The sequence below is a fragment of the Arabidopsis thaliana genome, chromosome 4 (assembly GCF_000001735.4).
Source record: "Arabidopsis thaliana chromosome 4, partial sequence".
Taxonomy (NCBI): domain Eukaryota; kingdom Viridiplantae; phylum Streptophyta; class Magnoliopsida; order Brassicales; family Brassicaceae; genus Arabidopsis; species Arabidopsis thaliana.
In genome coordinates, this window is record NC_003075.7 from 11,141,337 (window position 1) to 11,160,320 (window position 18,984).

General features: G+C 34.9%; 5 protein-coding genes across 6 annotated transcripts; 3 read left to right on the forward strand and 2 right to left on the reverse strand.

Moving 5' to 3' along the window:
• Positions 1 to 90: 90 nt before the first annotated feature.
• AT4G20810 (transcription initiation factor IIE (TFIIE) alpha subunit family protein / general transcription factor TFIIE family protein) lies at positions 91 to 2,261 on the reverse strand (the record flags this gene model as incomplete). Its single annotated transcript, NM_118199.1, has 8 exons — positions 91 to 176; positions 454 to 640; positions 728 to 931; positions 1,031 to 1,367; positions 1,507 to 1,616; positions 1,712 to 1,795; positions 1,868 to 1,988; positions 2,140 to 2,261. 8 exons carry the CDS (start codon positions 2,259 to 2,261, stop codon positions 91 to 93), a joined length of 1,251 nt encoding a protein of 416 aa, NP_193813.1.
• Positions 2,262 to 8,712: 6,451 nt separating this feature from the next.
• On the forward strand, positions 8,713 to 10,667 carry AT4G20820 (FAD-binding Berberine family protein). Its single transcript, NM_118200.2, has one exon. The coding sequence runs from the start codon at positions 8,824 to 8,826 to the stop codon at positions 10,420 to 10,422; it is 1,599 nt and encodes a 532-aa protein (NP_193814.1). The 5' UTR covers positions 8,713 to 8,823; the 3' UTR covers positions 10,423 to 10,667.
• Positions 10,668 to 14,116: 3,449 nt separating this feature from the next.
• Positions 14,117 to 16,470, forward strand: AT4G20830 (FAD-binding Berberine family protein). Of its 2 annotated transcripts, NM_118201.3 has the most exons (2): positions 14,117 to 15,761; positions 16,141 to 16,470. In NM_118201.3, exons 1-2 carry the CDS (start codon positions 14,150 to 14,152, stop codon positions 16,239 to 16,241), a joined length of 1,713 nt encoding a protein of 570 aa, NP_193815.2. In that variant the 5' UTR covers positions 14,117 to 14,149; the 3' UTR covers positions 16,242 to 16,470. The 2 variants fall into 2 exon arrangements, with proteins under 2 accessions (NP_193815.2, NP_974580.1); NM_202851.1 differs by lacking the exon at positions 16,141 to 16,470 and having other exon boundaries at positions 14,124 to 15,986.
• AT4G20835 (uncharacterized protein) lies at positions 14,201 to 15,770 on the reverse strand. The gene is given in 4 exon segments (NM_001341458.1): positions 14,201 to 15,011; positions 15,073 to 15,146; positions 15,706 to 15,749; positions 15,754 to 15,770. 1 exon segment carries the CDS (start codon positions 14,717 to 14,719, stop codon positions 14,474 to 14,476), a length of 246 nt encoding a protein of 81 aa, NP_001328830.1. The 5' UTR covers positions 14,720 to 15,011; positions 15,073 to 15,146; positions 15,706 to 15,749; positions 15,754 to 15,770; the 3' UTR covers positions 14,201 to 14,473.
• Positions 16,471 to 16,579: 109 nt separating the features above from the next.
• On the forward strand, positions 16,580 to 18,531 carry AT4G20840 (FAD-binding Berberine family protein; the record flags this gene model as incomplete). The annotated part of the gene is made up of 1 exon (NM_118202.2): positions 16,580 to 18,531. One exon carries the CDS (start codon positions 16,580 to 16,582, stop codon positions 18,197 to 18,199), a length of 1,620 nt encoding a protein of 539 aa, NP_193816.1. The 3' UTR covers positions 18,200 to 18,531.
• Positions 18,532 to 18,984: the final 453 nt, after the last annotated feature.

Consider the following 18,984-nt stretch of genomic DNA (forward strand, 5'->3'; position numbering starts at 1 on the left):
AAAGGATTGTCTGTTTTGTGATTTGTGTTATGCGCTCAGAAATCGTGACAGCGTGTTTTGCAAACGAATCAATGGTTGATCCATATGCTTTCAGCATTCTTGCCAATCGACATCGTTTTCGTCTTGTTCTGCTTCTTCTGCTTCCACATTCAAGTCCACCTTGTAGTTTCCATTTGCTGCATATTAAGAAAGTAACCAAGATGAGCATCACATGTACACCGAATGAGACCTAAACTAATCTCAGTTAAACTATGAGCATGTCTTAACAAGTATGTATCTTCTTGTTGAAACTCTGAAATCTCAAAACATTCAAAGAAAACTGTTCTTCTTCTGAAATACTCTGCTTCGGTTTTATACTTGGAAAAAACTAAACGAGGTTCCTTCTAACTAACTAACGTGTTGTTGACTTGTTTCATATAGGAAACAAAGTAATAATAGTAAACTAAAACTGACCTGCAACAGAAGCTTCTTCTTCTTCTTCCTCTTCACGTTTGGACTTCATACCAACCTGACGATCTGAGGATGAAGTAGCCAATTCAATGTCAGTTGTTACTTTGCCTGCGGATTCTTGCTGATTCAGCTTTTCAGCTAGCTCTTGCTCCTCCAGTATAGCCGCGTAGTAAGCTTTGAGATACTCATCCTGAAGAAAAACGAAAATACTATATCAAAATTATGGAAACAAAACCCACAAAGATACTACTGTGGGAATCTCCCCAAAAGGCATTACCTTCAAATTCCTATCATCATCACCATTCTCCATAGATGAGCCACCATCATCAGCCTTTGCTTCATGTCTTATTTCTCCTCTTTGTTCATCGGACAGATTCATTCCTTTCTTGATCAACCATGAAGGCGTGAGTTTCCTTCTAGAAGAATCTCCAACTTCATCAGATTTGACATCTTCGTTTTCTTCACCAAGGTTAACCTCAATCTAACCATGCAACATTTAAAGAAATCAACAAACCACACAATAAAAAAAGCAAGAATGCAGGGAGAGCTTTGATTCATCTATAGTGTAACTAACGATTACCTCTGTCTCTCCGAGAAATGGCATCGGTGTTGAACCATACCCACCCTGTGGCCTCAAAGTATCATCAGGGTTAAGGTCACCATTTTCACGAGCAGCCTTAGCTACACGAGTCTCCCATGCCGGAAAAGATTCAAAGCTAGGAACCGGTAGGTCTTTTATTCTGTTTATATGATCCATCAGAGGTTTCAGTCGAACCTCCATATTCTGAAGCAAATCTTTTAGATGATCCCGCCGACTCCTTGGATTGTCACTTCCATCTACTACTACTTCTTCGGAAGTTAGCTTGTTACATTCCATAACAAGTTCACCATTGCAATTTTCACAATGAAAAAAAATCCTCTTCCATAGAAAGTTATCTCAGAGCATCCAGTGCATTATATCTACACCAGAATTAATGAGAATCTATTTAGGATAAGTTAACATAACACAACTCATGAATATAAGGATATTATAACATAAAGAGTAGTGGACTTTACTTCCTTTTGCAGTTAGGGCAGCCATACTCCTGAACGTTATCTTTATCTTCTAGTACATCTTTGAATTCTTTCTTCATCCGGTGCAGTTTGTAACGAATAACATCATATATCTATAAGAGAGAACAAGTTCTATAGAGTTTTGTCTCGTGTGATAAGAAAAGCAAAACATCAAACTATAAACAAAACAAAAGTATTAGGGACATACCTGTGAATAATCAAGACAGCAATACGAGTACATGTGGACCTTAACTTTGTCCTCTCCTCGGCCGTTAGTTGTAGCACTCGACTTCTATTGAAAAGTATTGAGAATCAATAAAAGAGCAGAGTAAAGAAAGAAGTGTTTAGAGATATCTGCACAGACCTCTTTCCTGTGAACACGCATGATAAATTGTTGTTCTTCAAAGTATCTTAATATCGTACGAAGTTGCTTGGTGTTTAACTTCAACTCTTTTGCCAAGTCTTCTTCTCGAACCCATTGCCGCCTAGCAAACATAGATATGAAAGTCAGTAAATAAATATAAGCCAAACAATGGACTCAAAAAAGTTGTATGAATCTACTGTGACAACTTAAGATGTAATCAAAATTCACCTAATAGAATTTTGAGGATAGAAACTGAAGATGTGCACACAAACCTTGTAAGCGCGTCCAGCACCAAAACGGCAATTCCTCCGCTGCCATTTTTTGCAGATTTCTTCTGATTATTGTTTTTCGGAGTATAATTATCATAGAAAGTTTTCGCTACAAGCTTCACCATCCTGAAAATTGATGCAAAGCAAACATATGAAATGCAAAAACGATTGATAAAGGCATTGCTTGAACATAGATTTTGGTAGAAAAAATGTTTCGCTATGGATAGAAACAAAAAAGTTGTATTGTATAGAGAATTACTTGATAAATGGCTGGCGCACAACCACCGGACCTGGTTTTTCCATGGACTACAAGCCAAAGTTTGTATTAGGTTTGCGTTTGATACAAACTCTACATTGATATAGAAGACTACTTTTTTCATAGAGATTGAAAACAGAGCAATCACAGGATTCAAGCCAAGAATAAGAAAACTAGAAACGAAAGAAAACCAGTTGTGAAACTTGAACAAGGCAAACAGCAAGAGCAAAAGGTATTGCAAATTGGCCAATATGCTATATACACCATTCAATATTGTCTCACAAATATATTAAAGGTTCATCAGTATATTAAGGTTCTTGTGTTCACAAGGGACCACGAAATTAGGGTTTTTACGTTCAGAGCTATGAACTCAACTCGACGTAACGCTTAGAACCAACAATTGTAGGTCAAATTCTTAGTTTAATCATATCTCTTTACTTTGATAAGTCTAGTATCAGTTCCAAAGGAAAACCTCGGCGGCTCGACGAAGTTTATCGGAGAGACAACGAGTGGATCTCTCTTCTAATGTTTTTAACGAGTGTCTTTGTTTATTTGTAGCTTTTTCCAAGGTCAAAGAAGCAATTGTACAGATTTTTTTGGATCAAACTGGTGATTTGAACGTGCTTGTGTAATGGGTCTTTAAAACTAAGTTAAGCCCAATAGAGACAATTACAAACGAGTTCTTTGAAATCTGGGCACAACTGGTTTTGGACCTTTGGTTTGTAAGTACATAACTTTTTCTCAAGGACAAAATCCAAATCATAATTAACTTGCCGATAAAAACAATAATGACAAAATCTTCAAAGTTTGAACATATACATTGAAAGAAAGAATCTACAAGAAGATAGACATAAATCTTCTAAAAATGGTAAATGGTAATAGGAAATTTGACAAATTAAAATTCGGATATATCTATAAAAATTTTCTTGTATTATATAATGAATAAAATAAACACTCAACAACGTTATCTATTTGTCAACAATCAACATCACACAAAAGTTTTGGAGTGTTGTCCTATAAGAAAAGCTTTTGGAGAAAAGTAAAGGTACACACCATCACCATCAATTGTTGGAACTGAAGAAACCAGTCACTTTGGAACTAGATTTTACGGTCAGAATTTCACATCTCCATGTAATTTATATGTTCTTTTCGCTATTTCTGCACCACGGATGTATTTTTCTGTTGAGATCTACTAATTGAGGTTTTGAACTTTTGGATCGGTCAGGTATTTGGTGCAGATTGAGCTTTTTGTTTGATATATTTACGATCTTTCAATCGTCGTCGTCTCCTGCAATTTCCGTTGGTGAGTCCTATTTCTCTTATGTGTTTTTTTCCTTCTTTCTAGTATGTAGTTCTTCAGCATCTATACACTATTTTGGAAAACATTTTAGAAAACAAAACAACACTTATTAGTGCTTTAATGCTTGCTTTTGCGTTCATCAATGATTCCATTGTTTCTTATCGCACCAATCGTCTTATTCAATATATGGAGCTGCTAGTTGAATTGAGGTCTAATATTTAATATATTTGTGTGTCTATAGGTTTAATAGATTTTAGTTTAGGCTGGTAGTTACAACTTCAAATTATCGTTTACGCGCGAATCAAATATTGTTATTATATGTCATCACCGTTATGTTGAAACTATATCGATCGTTGTGTTCAAAAACTTTCTTTTTGGGCTTCGATTTCATATCTTATTAGAATGCTTGAATATCCCACATCGAAAATTGGGGTATTTATAAGCTCGTATATAAGGTGCTCTACCAAAATCTTGAATTAAATTATGTTAATTTAATTCAAGATTTTTAATCTATATCATTAGTACAATGATAAAGAAGCTTTTCAACCTCAAAACTCCAATGAATAAGAAAAATAGAGAGATCTAACATTTTTATATAATAAAACATTACATATATAGTCATGAACAATGAATTTTGGAAAAAGCAAACCTTACAATACGATTACATAAACTTATATCTATGTGATTCACCAAATGATTACATCTAAAACCTAATCAGTAGTTGTAGTATTTTTCAAATTTATCTCAAAATTAGACCACAAAACCTTTCCTCAAATCTCTCCGTGTCATGCTCGCCTGTACAATCCACAGCCTTAAACAATATTGCAAGTTTCCCACCAAGAACTCGCCATTCAAGACAATTGAGTATTATCTTTAGTAGATCTTCAAAACCTTTAGTTAATTTCTAAACCCTAACTTTCATATCATGTTTATTTCATAAACTCTTTTTCGATGATCAAAACCAAGTGTACAACATGTTGTCAATAACGCAACGAGCTAAATTTCTATTCACTATTCAACATGAAGTTCCCCTGCTGTATACCTTTCTTAGGATCATAAATAAGCTATTGTACGATCTATTATGTAAATCTTCTAGTTCATCACAATATTATCGAACGTTATCTTTTACACGTTTTCATCACATGCCCAAAAATTCTCAATTTTGCTTCTCAAACCTTAACCCTTATCTAAAGAATCCATCTTATTACAACCTCGGATTAGATTGATATTTACAACATTAAACGCAACGCAACCATGTGACACACACATACTAGGAAAAATGTGACACTAATGATGCCTCCACCAAAAGCATGTATTTCTATTTGCTTATTACAATAATAGAAGATCCCCAACAAGGTCGAGAAAGGAAAGAAGGAAATAAAACCCAATTTGTCGTAATAAAAGTTAGATTCATTTTTGTAAGGCTTTTGATAGAGAGTGTTCCAATTTTCTTATTCATGACTGAATCTCAATGCAAAATAAATAAGGTTTTTGGTCCGTTCAAGGAGTGAAGGTACTATGTTAAACTCTAGCAAAGCAATGAAACAACGAAAGTCCTAGAGACAAAATATAGTGAAGGGTAGTCACATCATGGAATGCAAGGAAACACTTTACCAGGATTTCGTCTGGCAGTGCACGAAAACAAAGATGATTACATCAGTCGGTTTCTTAAATTTTGGTGAAGTATCTGCTGCATTTTTACTAACTACGAAAGATATATTCAATGAGTATGAGCTATGAAAGTAAGGGTGGCGGTAGAAGTTTATATAGTAATTTAATTACTTTTACTAAATAGGTTTAAAAAAGCGTTAGATTGTGTATGACTATTAGCTACTAGTTTAATGCTTAAAATGGAAGGTTTACTATTCATGTGTTGTTTTTATGCTGGTCAAAGACTCCAGGGTATGCATGTTATAAATGTTAAAACCTTCTATTTGATAACATTAAGTTTTAGTAGGTATAGTACGCAACTGAACGGTTCTTTTAAACCTATTTTGAAAATTAACTAAACTTATGCCGCCATCTTTCTGTTGATAGTTCATACTCATATTAAATGTATCTTCCGTAGTCCGTAGATATGGCAGATGTCGTAAATTTCCTACCAAAATTCAAGAAACTAACTAAAGTAAAGTTATCTTTGTTTCCTATATTTCTTTCTCTGTCAGATGGTATCATGGCAAAATGTTTTGCTTATGTTCCAAGATGTGACCACGTTTCACTATATCTTGTTTCCAAGACTTTCCGTCATTTCATTGCTTCGTCAAAGCTTAACATATTAACTTCAGTCCTTGAACTGACATAAAACGTTATTTATGTGTCATTGAGATATGATCATGAAGACGATCCTAATTGGAATACTCTCAATCAAGAATCTTACAAAATAAGATCTCTCTTATAACCACAAATTTGTTCCATATCCTTATATTTCTTCTCTTCCGTTTTAGGGGATCTTCTATAGTATTGTAAAAAGTCAAGAAATCTATGTTTTAGTGGATGTCTTAATGGTGAGCTGAGCTTGCCTTTAATGTGTTTGTTATCTATGTCGATTTCTTCATATTATGTGTGTGACATGCGACTGCGCTGCATTAGGTGTTGTAGATGGCAAAATCTATGTAATCAGAGAGTGCAATAAGACAAATATGTGTTAAATAAAAAAATTTAAATTTGAGGGAGTAAAGTATAAATAAAAACCTTCGACTCTAAAATAGAGTAGAAAATAAAGTTACTATATATATAAAGCAATTCTGCAGAAATTTCTATTTTAGAATCCAATATAGAATAAGTTTAGAGAAGAATTTAGAGTTTTTACACTAAAATAGAGTAGGATCGAAGATGTCCTAAGGGCATCTCCAACCATACTATATGTTAGAGTAAAAATGCGAAATTCTTCTTAACCCTACTCTATAATTGATTATAAAATAGAGATTTTGCAGATTGACTCTATATAGAGCAACTCTATTCTCTATTTTATTTTTGAGACGACTAAACTACTTAATACGTGTTTGCCTAAAAATTAAAAATTTTATGGCTACATTATGGTAAATCGATGGGGACACTAGTGTAAAACTAAAAATCACGTTCACTGAAAAATTTAAAATTTATGGTGAAACAACGGCGAAACACTTTGTAAAACTGAAAATTCCAGTCATTTTCACTTGACAATTAGGATTTTGAGGGATGAAAAAAAAAATTAAAAAAATTAGAATTTTGTGGTGAAGCGAAGGTGACACTAGTGCGAAACTGAAAATCGCATTTACATTCATTTGAAACTAAAATTCGTTGGTGAAACGACGACGATACTAGTGAAAAAATCACAGTCATATATTATCATCTACTCGTGAAAAAAAAATCACATAACTTTTTCAATAGATTTGAAATCAAAAGCGTTGGTGATCCCGTTGTAGTATATCTCTTCGGATAAGATAATATATAGAGAACATAGATTCGATAATCGTTTGTTGTTCAATTTATATTCTATACATGTAATCTTATTTTAAAAAATTGTTTAAATGGTAAAATCAAACTAACTAAGAAATAGTTGACGACATTGAAAAGTTACTGTTAGGAAAAATATCTGACCAACTCGACTATACCAAATATCGAAAAAAATTCTAGTATTAAATTGGTATTGGAAGTAATTTTCACTACAAATTAGAACGGAACACGTGGTAACAGTCCAATTGGTATAGTCACATACCAATTTAATACTGGAGATTTTTTCGATATTTGGTATACTCCAGTTGGTCAGATATTTTTCCTAACAGTAACCTTTCAATGTCGTCAAACATTTCTTCGTTAGTTTGGTTTTACCATTTAAACAACTTTTCCAAATAAGATTACATGTATAGAATATAAATTGAACAACAAACGATTATCGAATCTATGTTCTCTATATATTATCTTATCTAAAGAGATATATTACAACGGGATCACCAAAGCTTTTGATTTCATATCTATTGAAAAAGGTATGTGATTTGTTTTTTCACGAGTAGATGATAATATATGACTGTGATTTTCTCTCTAGTATCGCCGACGTTTCACCAACAAATTTTAGTTTCAAATGAATGCAAATGCGATTTTTAGTTTCGCACAAGTTTCATCTTCGTTTCACCACAAAATTCTAATTTTTTTATTTTTTTTTTCATCCCACAAAATTCTAATTGTCAAATGAAAATTGTTGGAATTTTCAGTTTTACAAAGTGTTTCGCCGTTGTTTCACCATAAATTTTAAAATTTTCAGTAAACATGATTTTTAGTTTTACGCTAATGTCACCGTAGATTTACCATAATGTAGCCGTAAAATTACGTACGTTGGAGTTATTAAACTGGAGAAGAGTTTAGAGTTTTCATTTCTAATCTATCGCTATCAAGTATCAATATTCATTATTATTGAACCTACCCTCGTTTCCGTCTATATCCATGATTCCAATATCATCGTGGTAATCTTATTACGAAACAAGAAACCACAGTTTTAAAGAAAACGTCAATTTGGAAAATAAAATATCATGCATGTGGTCGTCCATCAACGTTACTCATACAACTGTTAACCAACAAATTATTAACTCCTATATATGAATCGTCCTAGCACAACTTTAATATTGAGATACAAAATGCTTTTTACGTGATTACAAATCATCAGTGAAAACTCATGCTAAAATTGTTAAAGACGAATTATTTGCAGGATTACTAATCAAACTAGCAATAATGTAAATTTAGGTTTAGATTTTTGTAACATTAAAATAAGCCCACATAACCGCCATACCTAATCAATACTATTATACTAACAACAATATATAACCCTCTACCAATTGCTTAACATCAATCCAAAATAGTCCCACTTAATGATTCAGCTCCTACGACGACTGTGTAGGACAAATGCCATTCAATTATCACATCCATCTAATATTATTTGGATCAAGACGTGTGATTCTATCTATCCACAAACTTTTCATATATCTACCAAAAATCTATAAATTGTTTTCACTTTCAATTTCTTATATCTTACTCCACAAACTAATTTAAAATTAGTAAATATTTTGTTCACTTCTGTCTAGTAGTAGATAATACTTCACTCTTCAATCTTCCTACATAAAGTCAAACTTCATTTGTTGCAGAAAACAAAACAAAAAATATGAAATTCCAAAGCTTCTTTAGCTCTGTTCTGATCTTCTTCACTACTAGTACTTTACTTCTATCAATTCCTCATCCGGTTTCAGCTAACCGGTCTAATCAATCCAGTTTCCTCCAATGTCTATCTCTCCAGTTAAACGACTCCAACATCGTCTCAAAAGTCATACACACACCAAACGACACTTCTTTCTCCTCAGTCTTAGCTTCATCAATACAAAATCAAAGATTCTCTGCTCCTGATGTACCTAAACCGGTTTTAATCCTAACTCCGGTTCAACCTTCTGATGTTCAATCAGCGGTTAAATGCGCACGCCGGTTCGGTATCCACATCAGAACCCGAAGCGGAGGACACGACTACGAAGGCCTCTCTTACGTTACACACAAACCCTTCGTAATCCTCGATTTAAGAAACCTCCGGTCTATCACAGTTGACGTCGATAACCGGTCGGTTTGGGTCCAAACCGGAGCCACGATCGGTGAACTATATTACGAAATCGGTAAAAAGAATCGTACTTTAGCGTTTCCCGCCGGAGTTTGCCCCACCGTCGGCGTCGGAGGACATTTTAGCGGCGGAGGATACGGTACTTTACTGAGAAAACACGGTTTAGCAGCTGATCACGTGATAGACGCACGTGTTGTCGACGCAAGAGGAAGGATTCTTGAGAGACGAGAGATGGGTGAAGATTTCTTCTGGGCGATTCGTGGAGGTGGTGGATCAAGCTTTTGCGTTGTTCTTTCATGGAAGATCGGTTTAATCAATGTTCCATCAACAGTAACTGTCTTCAACGTCACGAAATTCTCAGAACAGAGTGCTTTAAAGATCATTCATCGTTGGCAATTCGTGGCTGATAAAGTCTCTGATGATTTATTCATAAGAGTTATGTTGCAGAGATACAAGAACATGGTTCGAGCTTCGTTTCCGGGTTTGTATCTTGGTTCGGTTAAGAATCTGTTGAAAATGGTAAACAAAGAATTTCCTGAATTGGGTTTGGAGGAAGATGATTGTACAGAGATGAGTTGGATTGAGTCAGTAATTTGGTTTGCTGAGTTAGGAGAAGAACCAATCAATGTTCTTACTAAACGTACACGAGCATCGTTGGCTTTCAAGGCTAAATCTGATTTTGTTCAAGAACCGATGCCTAAAACCGCGATTTCGAAGCTTTGGAGACGGTTGCAAGAACCGGAAGCAGAGCATGCTCAGCTAATTTTCACTCCATTTGGTGGTAAAATGAGTGAGATTGCAGATTACGAAACACCATTTCCGCATAGGAAGGGGAATATATATGAGATTCAGTACTTGAATTACTGGAGAGGAGACGTGAAAGAGAAGTATATGAGATGGGTGGAGAGAGTTTACGATGATATGAGTGAGTTTGTGGCGAAGTCTCCGAGAGGAGCTTATATAAATCTGAGAGATCTTGATTTGGGAATGTATGTTGGAGTTAAGAGGAGTAAGTACGAGGAAGGGAAGAGTTGGGGAGTGAAGTATTTTAAGAATAATTTTGAGAGATTGGTGAGAGTTAAGACAAGTGTTGATCCTTCTGATTTCTTCTGTGATGAACAGAGTATTCCTCCTTTTACGTTTGTTGAAGTTATTTGAAAGATTTGAAAAAATGAAAGAGGCGAGATTTTGTGCCTGTAACAAAGAGATAGTAGTAGAGTGAAGTGTCTGTTTATATGTGATCTTGTCAAGTTTAGATGAAAATGAAGTTATTTTTGTAGTAGCAATAATAAGGAAAAGAATGATATATTTTCCAAAGTGATTCTATTTCATTGTATTTTAATCCAAATACATTAACGTGTAGAACAAGAAATCCTTGGAAGGAATTTGCTAGAAAACTCTCAGAAGAACATAAGTTTTCTTCAAAAGAAAGTAGGTCTAGGTTATAAAAAAATGATTATGGAAGCAGTGTACACGGTGACTTGACCGGAAAGTTTTAAGAAACGTCCACCCTGTCTACTTAATCTGAGTGGACGTTTTGGTTGCGGAAGAAGCTTGTCCTAGCTCTAGGTCGAAAATATTAACCTGAGCACTTACTTCGCCAAGACTTTATGATTTCTTGCACGTAAAGTAAACTGATGGAAGCAACAACAGATATTGATGTGCTCATGCACTCATAGATGCTAATGAAGAAAAATATGCTAGTCGTTAATCTAACATTTGTTTATTATTTTTGATAATAAGCATTTGAATTTTAAGGATTAGTATGTGATTTAATCATTCGATCTCATCAGATAATTGTTATTACTTTTTTAAGGTCTAATAATTCCTAGTATGACTTATGAATCAGTGTTTGATTTTTTTTTTTTTTTTTTGCGTCTATTTGAACAAGTTGTAGTGTGATATAATCAAGGAATACAACAAATTATAATCATCTAGACATCCGATTATTCAAAACACGTATCACATAGTTCTCAGTTGAATTTTCAAAAGAGGCAATTGGTTATGTAACTTCGTATGTATTTTTCCAAATATCATCTCTCAAATCGTTTGTTTAACAATAGCTCTCTCTTAAGTTTTTCGAACTTCGGAACTTGAATAAACCATTTAACTTGTTTTTTTAATGACAATGTCCTCTGTCTACCGTTCATCGTGTAACAAAAATTTATCAGTGCATCTATGTAAGCAACAACAAAGCTTCTTAATTAGTATTATCGAAAATCTTATAAAAGTTACAATAATAATCAAATGTTATTCGACTTGTTTAACAATGTTTTTGTAAGAAAAAAGAAATGCATTTGCCTTCATATAGCGTTGATTAATACCAGTGTTGTTATCCTAATCCTAAAAAATAACATATAAATTTCCCTTCGCTTAAAAAAGAATCATGACAAGAAAAATAACTACTTTTGATTTATAAGACAGGGAAAATTATCAACCAAAGGCTAAACTAATAACCTTTTGAAATGCATAAGAATTGTTACTTTTCTGCATAGAGAAGTAAAAGAAAATCGAAAAAAACATAATAATGAATTCGTGAACGCATGCTCACAACGTTTTTAAATGTAAGCCACACAAATACAACCCTTTCACTTTCAACTTTACAACAAAACATAATAAGAAAAATCACCTTTGTTGCTTTGTCATTATGAATCTTATAGTTTAATAACTTTATCATTTTTCTCTTAATATTCCAATTGAAATTTCTTAATTTTACAGGTTTTCAGGATTTATCTTTAGTCATTTTTTATCCTGAGCATTGCCCGCATGATCTGTAAATCCCAACATTTTATGTTGAAAATTGCACTAAAATGGAATTGTATCGTGTAACAAAAAATTATGTACTTGTCTATTGGATCTTTTAAAAAATTCTTAACTTTTTTTACCCAAATAAGAAAACTGGGAAGTCAGAAACATCAAAGACGAAAATGAAATGATTGTACAAACCTACAATTTACAATGTAATCAAATTAATAGTCAATTTTTTTTTTTAATGAGAGTCATCTCTGATTTCGATTGTCCTTGCAAATTCTTAATTGATATTTCAAAATGTCTAGTCAATATTTTGTTCCATTCACATGAATTTATGTGAACATATATAGAGGATATATTTTTGCCCAAAAAAAAAATATATATATATACATAGAATGATCATAGAGACAAATTAAAAGACTATACTAATTATATTAAAAGAAATACTAATTATATATTTTTTTAAAATATCTAAAAGCATTCTTTTTGAATCTTATTGCTGAGAATTTTTTCAATTGAAATTTCTTAATTTTATGGGATTTACGATTACTCTTGCAATATCCTAAACAGTAAACACTGCCCATTAGTGTACTGTGTACATCCCTAATATTATAGACTCGTCAACAAAATATGCACCTTATCTAAGCAACTATAGTTTTCCCGTCAAACAAAATAATAATAGTATATCGTTTTCTAACAATTAAAGCATTTATTTTATATATATGTCTATCGGGGCTATTTGAAGTCTTTAACATAAAAAGACTTTGCTCTCAACATGGGAAGACTTGAAAGTCAGCAGCATCAAAGATGGAAAATAAATGAGTGTACAAAACTTCAATATACCAAATGTATTTCGTATTAGTACTTGAAAAGTTGTAACGCGTCTCTCTGATTTTGATGGTTATTGAAAACAAAAAATTATATGGTCAAATGTGTCCATATTCATATGATCATTTTTGTTGCGATAGAGCAATACACAGAGACGAATAAATCAAATACTGACTGTTATTCTGTTGACAAAATGGAAGGATCTTAGTGCAATTCTATTTGTCATCAGAAAGTGAAAAAGAAAGCGATCAAACAAAAAAGGTGCAGGAGATTGAATCGAAGCTTCGTTTATAAAACAATGTACATAGTTGTTTAAAGTCTTAAAGTTGGACTTTTCTTTTGCTCAGCCCCACAAACCCAATTGGATTATAATACCGACGCCGACCAATCAATGCTACGACCATTGACTTATAAAACATACATCGGACACACACAAAAAAAAACTACACTTTTTGTATCAGCAATCTTTTTAGTTATTTGTTTTCAGTTATATAAATCAATGTTTGTGTTTTCTAATAACAGTTATTAGTATGCTAGTGATGCATGGTTAAAAAAAAAAAAAGAAATTTCAAATATATATTTTAATTTGCATTATGTAAAATATTTTAAAAATAAGTCCCTAGTACCAATGGAGTGTTTTTGTTTAAGCTACAAGTGAATTATAATACGTAGTAATCTTGATTCAAATGGAAAGATTTACCATGTGGGTCTATACCAAAACCGTGTCCTTTTTCATATGTATGAATCTCTAATAGTTGCTTCTTTTGACTAGAATAATTTGTAAAGTAACTCCTAATTCATAAATATTGAAGATTAGTCTGATTTATTATTAATATGCAAATCTCTGATTAATAAGAAATAAATTATAATAGAAATATTGATGTGTACTGATCATCTTTTAATAAATGTTTGAGACTACAAATACTATAATGAATCAAATGAACATAAATGTATAGATGAACTGAATAAAATTCCAGATACACCTTGAATTAAATATGTATTCATAGTATTTTTTTTTAAAATGAAATCTGGATTTTAAATCCTTATTATTCAAAAAAATCTTCTCCTTTGATATTTTTGCTATAACAAATTAAAATAAAATCTGTAATCACTAATCATATCCCTTAACTCCCTTTAATATCTTTTGTTGACCAAAACAAATATTTTTTTGTTATATGCAACGAATAAAAAAACATTGAAAGTACTTTCCAAAAACAAAACACGTCTTCTTCTCCCTGCGGTTATAAATAGACACGGATAAGTACAAAGAACAGAGGAACACGAGACCCAAGAAAAAGATCTCAAAATGCTCACGACACCTCCACGAACCTTTGTCTCTGTCCCTTTCTTCTTCTTCTTCCTCCTCTTCCTTTCTCTACCTCTCTCATCTTTCTCTCAATCGAACTCTGTATACAACTCTTTCCTCAAGTGTTTCTCCGACAAGACGAAATCTCCACAATCCCAAATCACTGACAATGTCTTCTCTCAGACAAACCCTGCTTTCTCCTCCGTTCTTCGTGCTTACATCCGCAATGCGAGGTTCAACACTTCCTCTACTCTTAAACCCACCATCATAATCACTCCTCGCTCCGAGAGCCACGTCAGCGCCGCCGTCACTTGCTCAAAAACCCTAAATTTCCTCCTCAAAATCCGAAGCGGCGGCCATGACTACGATGGTCTCTCTTACATTTCCGACAAACCATTTTTCATCCTCGACATGTCGAATATCCGTGACGTCTCTGTAGATATCGCCTCGAATTCGGCATGGATCTCCGCCGGAGCGACTCTCGGAGAGGTTTATTATCGGATTTGGGAGAAAAGCAGAGTCCATGGATTCCCCGCCGGAGTTTGTCCGACGGTTGGTGTTGGTGGGCATTTAAGCGGCGGTGGTTACGGTAACATGGTGAGGAAGTTTGGATTATCTGTGGATTACGTTGAGGATGCCAAGATCGTCGATGTAAACGGTCGGGTTTTAGATCGGAAAGCAATGGGTGAGGATCTTTTCTGGGCGATTACCGGTGGAGGAGGAGGTAGCTACGGCGTCGTTTTGGGATACAAAGTCAAGCTTGTTCCTGTGCCATCGGTCGTTACGGTGTTTAGAGTGGAGCAGTATATGGATTCAGGAGCTGTGGATATGGTTCACAAATGGCAATCGGTTGGTCCGAAAACTGATCCGAATCTGTTTATGAGAATGTTGATTCAACCAGTGACGAGGAAGAAGGTAAAGACTGTGAGAGCTTCTGTGGTTGCTCTGTTTTTAGGCAGAGCAGATGAAGTTGTTGCTTTGCTTAGTAAGGAGTTTCCTGAATTGGGTTTAAAGAAGGAGAATTGTTCGGAGATGACTTGGTTTCAGTCTGCTTTATGGTGGGACAATCGTCTTAATGCTACTCAGGTTGATCCTAAAGTGTTTCTTGATCGGAATCTCGATACCTCGAGTTTCGGTAAGAGGAAATCGGATTACGTCGCGACTGCGATTCCGAAGAAAGGGATTGAGTCTTTGTTCAAGAAGATGATTGAGTTAGGGAAAATCGGGCTTGTTTTCAATCCGTATGGAGGGAAAATGGCGGAGGTTGCGGTTAACGCGAAGCCGTTTCCACATCGAAACAAGCTTTTCAAGATTCAGTACTCTGTGAACTGGAAAGAAAACTCTGCAGAGATAGAGAAGGGGTACTTGAATCAGGCTAAGGTGCTTTACAGTTTCATGACCGGGTTTGTGAGCAAGAATCCTAGGAGTTCTTACTTCAATTACCGGGATGTCGATATCGGTGTGAATGATCATGGGGCGAATAGTTACAAGGAAGGAGAGGTGTATGGAAGGAAGTATTTCGGAGAGAATTTCGATCGATTAGTGAAGATTAAAACCGCGGTTGATCCCGGGAATTTCTTCAGGAATGAACAGAGTATACCTACCTTGAAAAGTAAGGCATAATTGATATATGATCATTTAATATAAAGATTGGCTTCCTATAATGTAATGTTTTAGTGAAGCACTATAGAATATATGGTTTTGGATATTGTATATTGTATAGTTTCTCTGTTCATGGAACTCTACAACAAGCTCATTTGATTATGTGTAAGCCTATATTGGGTTTGTATGAGCGAAGTAATAAGTCAAAGTTTCTGGTGATGAAAAATCGAATTCGAAACCACTGATTGTTGAAAATAGCTACCTGCTTTTGTAATTTAAGGCGAAAATTGTGGTTTGGTTTGCAGTAGTTGACGTGATTCTTGTGACCTGCTGCAATTTTGTGTAATGAAATGTGATAATGTTGACATTTGGACCCAATTTGGTCGCAGATGAGAAGGGAATGTTGTTGCCTGAGCCGGGAAAGGCCAGACGGTGGTCACGAGTTGGAGGAGCCACCGTAGTTGCGACGGTGGTCTTACATGTCTTCTAGAATCTTAAGATTGCTTTTTGTATTGTTTTGTTTTGAATGGTTGAGTGATGATATCTCTTCATAAGATGAACAGAGTCTCACTCTTTTAGATCTTTCCAATCTGAAGTTGCGAGAGTTTTTAAAGGTTCGAGATTTGCATTAGAAACAGAGCATACAATGAATTGTTAGTCAGTGGGTGTTGGCTTTGATATATTATATAGCAAAAAGATATATAGAGATATTGGGAGTTAAAATGATTACTAGAAAATAAAAATAAAAATAAACATATCTTATCTTCTCTGTTTAGTGGTGGTTATAAAGTACAGAACAGAGAAGAAGCAACGAATCTCATTACAACGATGATTGCAACACAAACCTTTGTCTCTGTCTTTTTCTTTGTCTTCTTCCTCGTATCTCTCCCTTTCTTCTCATCCGCAGCACCTCCGTCTTCTGATTCTATCTACGAATCATTCGTTCAATGTTTCTCCGACAAGACAAAATCTCCACAAGCCCAAATCACCGACAATGTCTTCTCTCGGACAAACCCTTCTTTCTCCTCCGTCCTTCGTGCTTACATTCGAAATGGCAGGTTCAACACTTCATCTACGCCAAAACCAGCTATCATCGTCACTCCTCGCTCCGATATCCACGTCAGCGCCGCCGTCACTTGCTCAAAAAGTTTAAATTTCCTTCTCAAAATCCGAAGTGGTGGCCATGATTACGAAGGTCTCTCTTACATCTCTGATAAACCATTTTTTATACTCGACATGTCGAATCTCCGTGATGTCTCTGTTGATATCGCCGATCAATCAGCTTGGATCTCCGCCGGAGCAACTCTTGGTGAGGTTTATTACAGAATTTGGGAGAAAAGCAAAGTCCATGGATTTCCCGCCGGAGTTTGTCCCACGGTTGGTGTTGGTGGACATATAAGCGGTGGTGGTTACGGTAATATGTTGAGGAAATTCGGATTATCAGTTGATAACTTGATCGATGCGAAGATCGTTGATGTTAACGGTCAAATTTTAGACCGGAAATCGATGGGTGAGGATCTTTTTTGGGCTATTTCCGGTGGAGGAGGGGCTAGCTTCGGCGTCGTTTTGGGTTACAAGGTCAAGCTCGTTCCTGTGCCAGAAACTGTTACAGTCTTTAGGGTGGAGAAGTATATGGATTCAGGAGCGGTGGATATGGTTCACAAATGGCAATCCGTTGGTCCAAAAACCGACCGGAATCTATTTTTGAGAATGTTGATTCAACCGGTGACGAGGAAGAAGGTAAAGACTGTGAGAGCTACTGTGGTGGCTCTGTTTTTAGGCAGAGCAGAGGAAGTTGTTGCTTTGCTTGGTAAGGAGTTTCCTGAATTGAGTTTAAAGAAGGAGAACTGTTCGGAGATGACTTGGTTTCAGTCAGCTTTATGGTGGGATAATCGTGTTAACCCTACTCAGATTGATCCTAAAGTGTTTCTCGATCGGAATCTTGATAGAGCGAATTTCGGAAAGAGGAAATCGGATTACGTTGCGAGTGAGATTCCTAGAGATGGGATTGAGTCTTTGTTCAAGAAGATGACTGAGCTGGGGAAAATCGGGCTTGTTTTTAATCCGTATGGTGGGAAAATGGCGGAGGTTACGGTTAACGCGACGCCGTTTCCGCACCGAAGCAAGCTTTTTAAGATTCAGTACTCGGTGACTTGGCAAGAAAACTCTGTCGAGATAGAGAAGGGTTTCTTGAATCAGGCTAACGTTCTTTATAGTTTCATGACCGGGTTTGTGAGCAAGAACCCTAGAAATGCTTACTTGAATTACCGAGATGTCGATATAGGTGTGAATGATCATGGTACGAATAGTTATGAGGAAGGAGAAGTGTATGGAAGGAAGTATTTTGGAGATAATTTTGATCGATTAGTAAAGGTTAAAACAGCGGCTGATCCAGATAATTTCTTCAGGAATGAACAGAGTATACCTACCGTGCTTAGCAAGGCATAGGCATGGAGTTTGGACATAGACCAATAATGTTTAATGAAGGAGAATATTTACCATACGACTGGAAATATTGTTTATTATATTCACGGAACTCTATTTATTTAATAAGATTCTTTTTCATTTAAGTGTGTAGCCTAAAAAGGGTTGATGTTATTATCAAAACTGTTGATTGTTGGATGTAGCTACATAATCTTGAATTTGTGGCAGAAATTGTGGAATTTAGGTTTTGATTTGAATTAGTATAACAGATGATGATACATACTCGCGAGTAGTATAACAATTTGACGGACTTACGTTTACGGTTTTTGTGTATTAAAGAAAATTTTGGGTTATTTTCATTTTATTGCAAGTAACAAAAGGAAAAGGTACATAATCAACTATGCATAGTTTAAGATTCTAAAGTGTATAATGATTTTGCATTATGCATTCAACAAAGATGGCTCAAAAGAATAATTTCTTAATCATTTTTTTGTTTTAATCTAAGCACTACTTCCGAAGAAAGTGGTCAATTATCAGAGTGTATATCTCAAACAAGATCATGAAAGGGACAGAATTGCATTATTAATTTGATATAACCAAACCTATGATAGGAGGAAGTAGGTGAGATAATGTTACATCTTTAGGTGCAGTAGTCTTCCATTTTTACTTCGATTACTTTGGTAAAAACAATTCTTCATACCGAATCACACATCCACCTTATTGAGTTGGAAAATTATATAGGAATTCGAGTTATGGCACAAGTACGTATTGATTCAAACTAATAGATTACAAAAGTAAGCTAACCAATC

Bases quoted from the DNA above. Each gene is read 5' to 3' on its own strand.
- AT4G20820 (NM_118200.2), top strand. From the start codon at position 8,824: ATGAAATTCCAAAGCTTCTTTAGCTCTGTTCTGATCTTCTTCACTACT.
- AT4G20835 (NM_001341458.1), bottom strand. From the start codon at position 14,719: ATGCCCACCAACACCAACCGTCGGACAAACTCCGGCGGGGAATCCATG.
- AT4G20830 (NM_118201.3), top strand. From the start codon at position 14,150: ATGCTCACGACACCTCCACGAACCTTTGTCTCTGTCCCTTTCTTCTTC. The intron at 15,762-16,140 runs GTAAGGCATAAT...ATTTGGTCGCAG, and splicing joins GAGTATACCTACCTTGAAAA to ATGAGAAGGGAATGTTGTTG.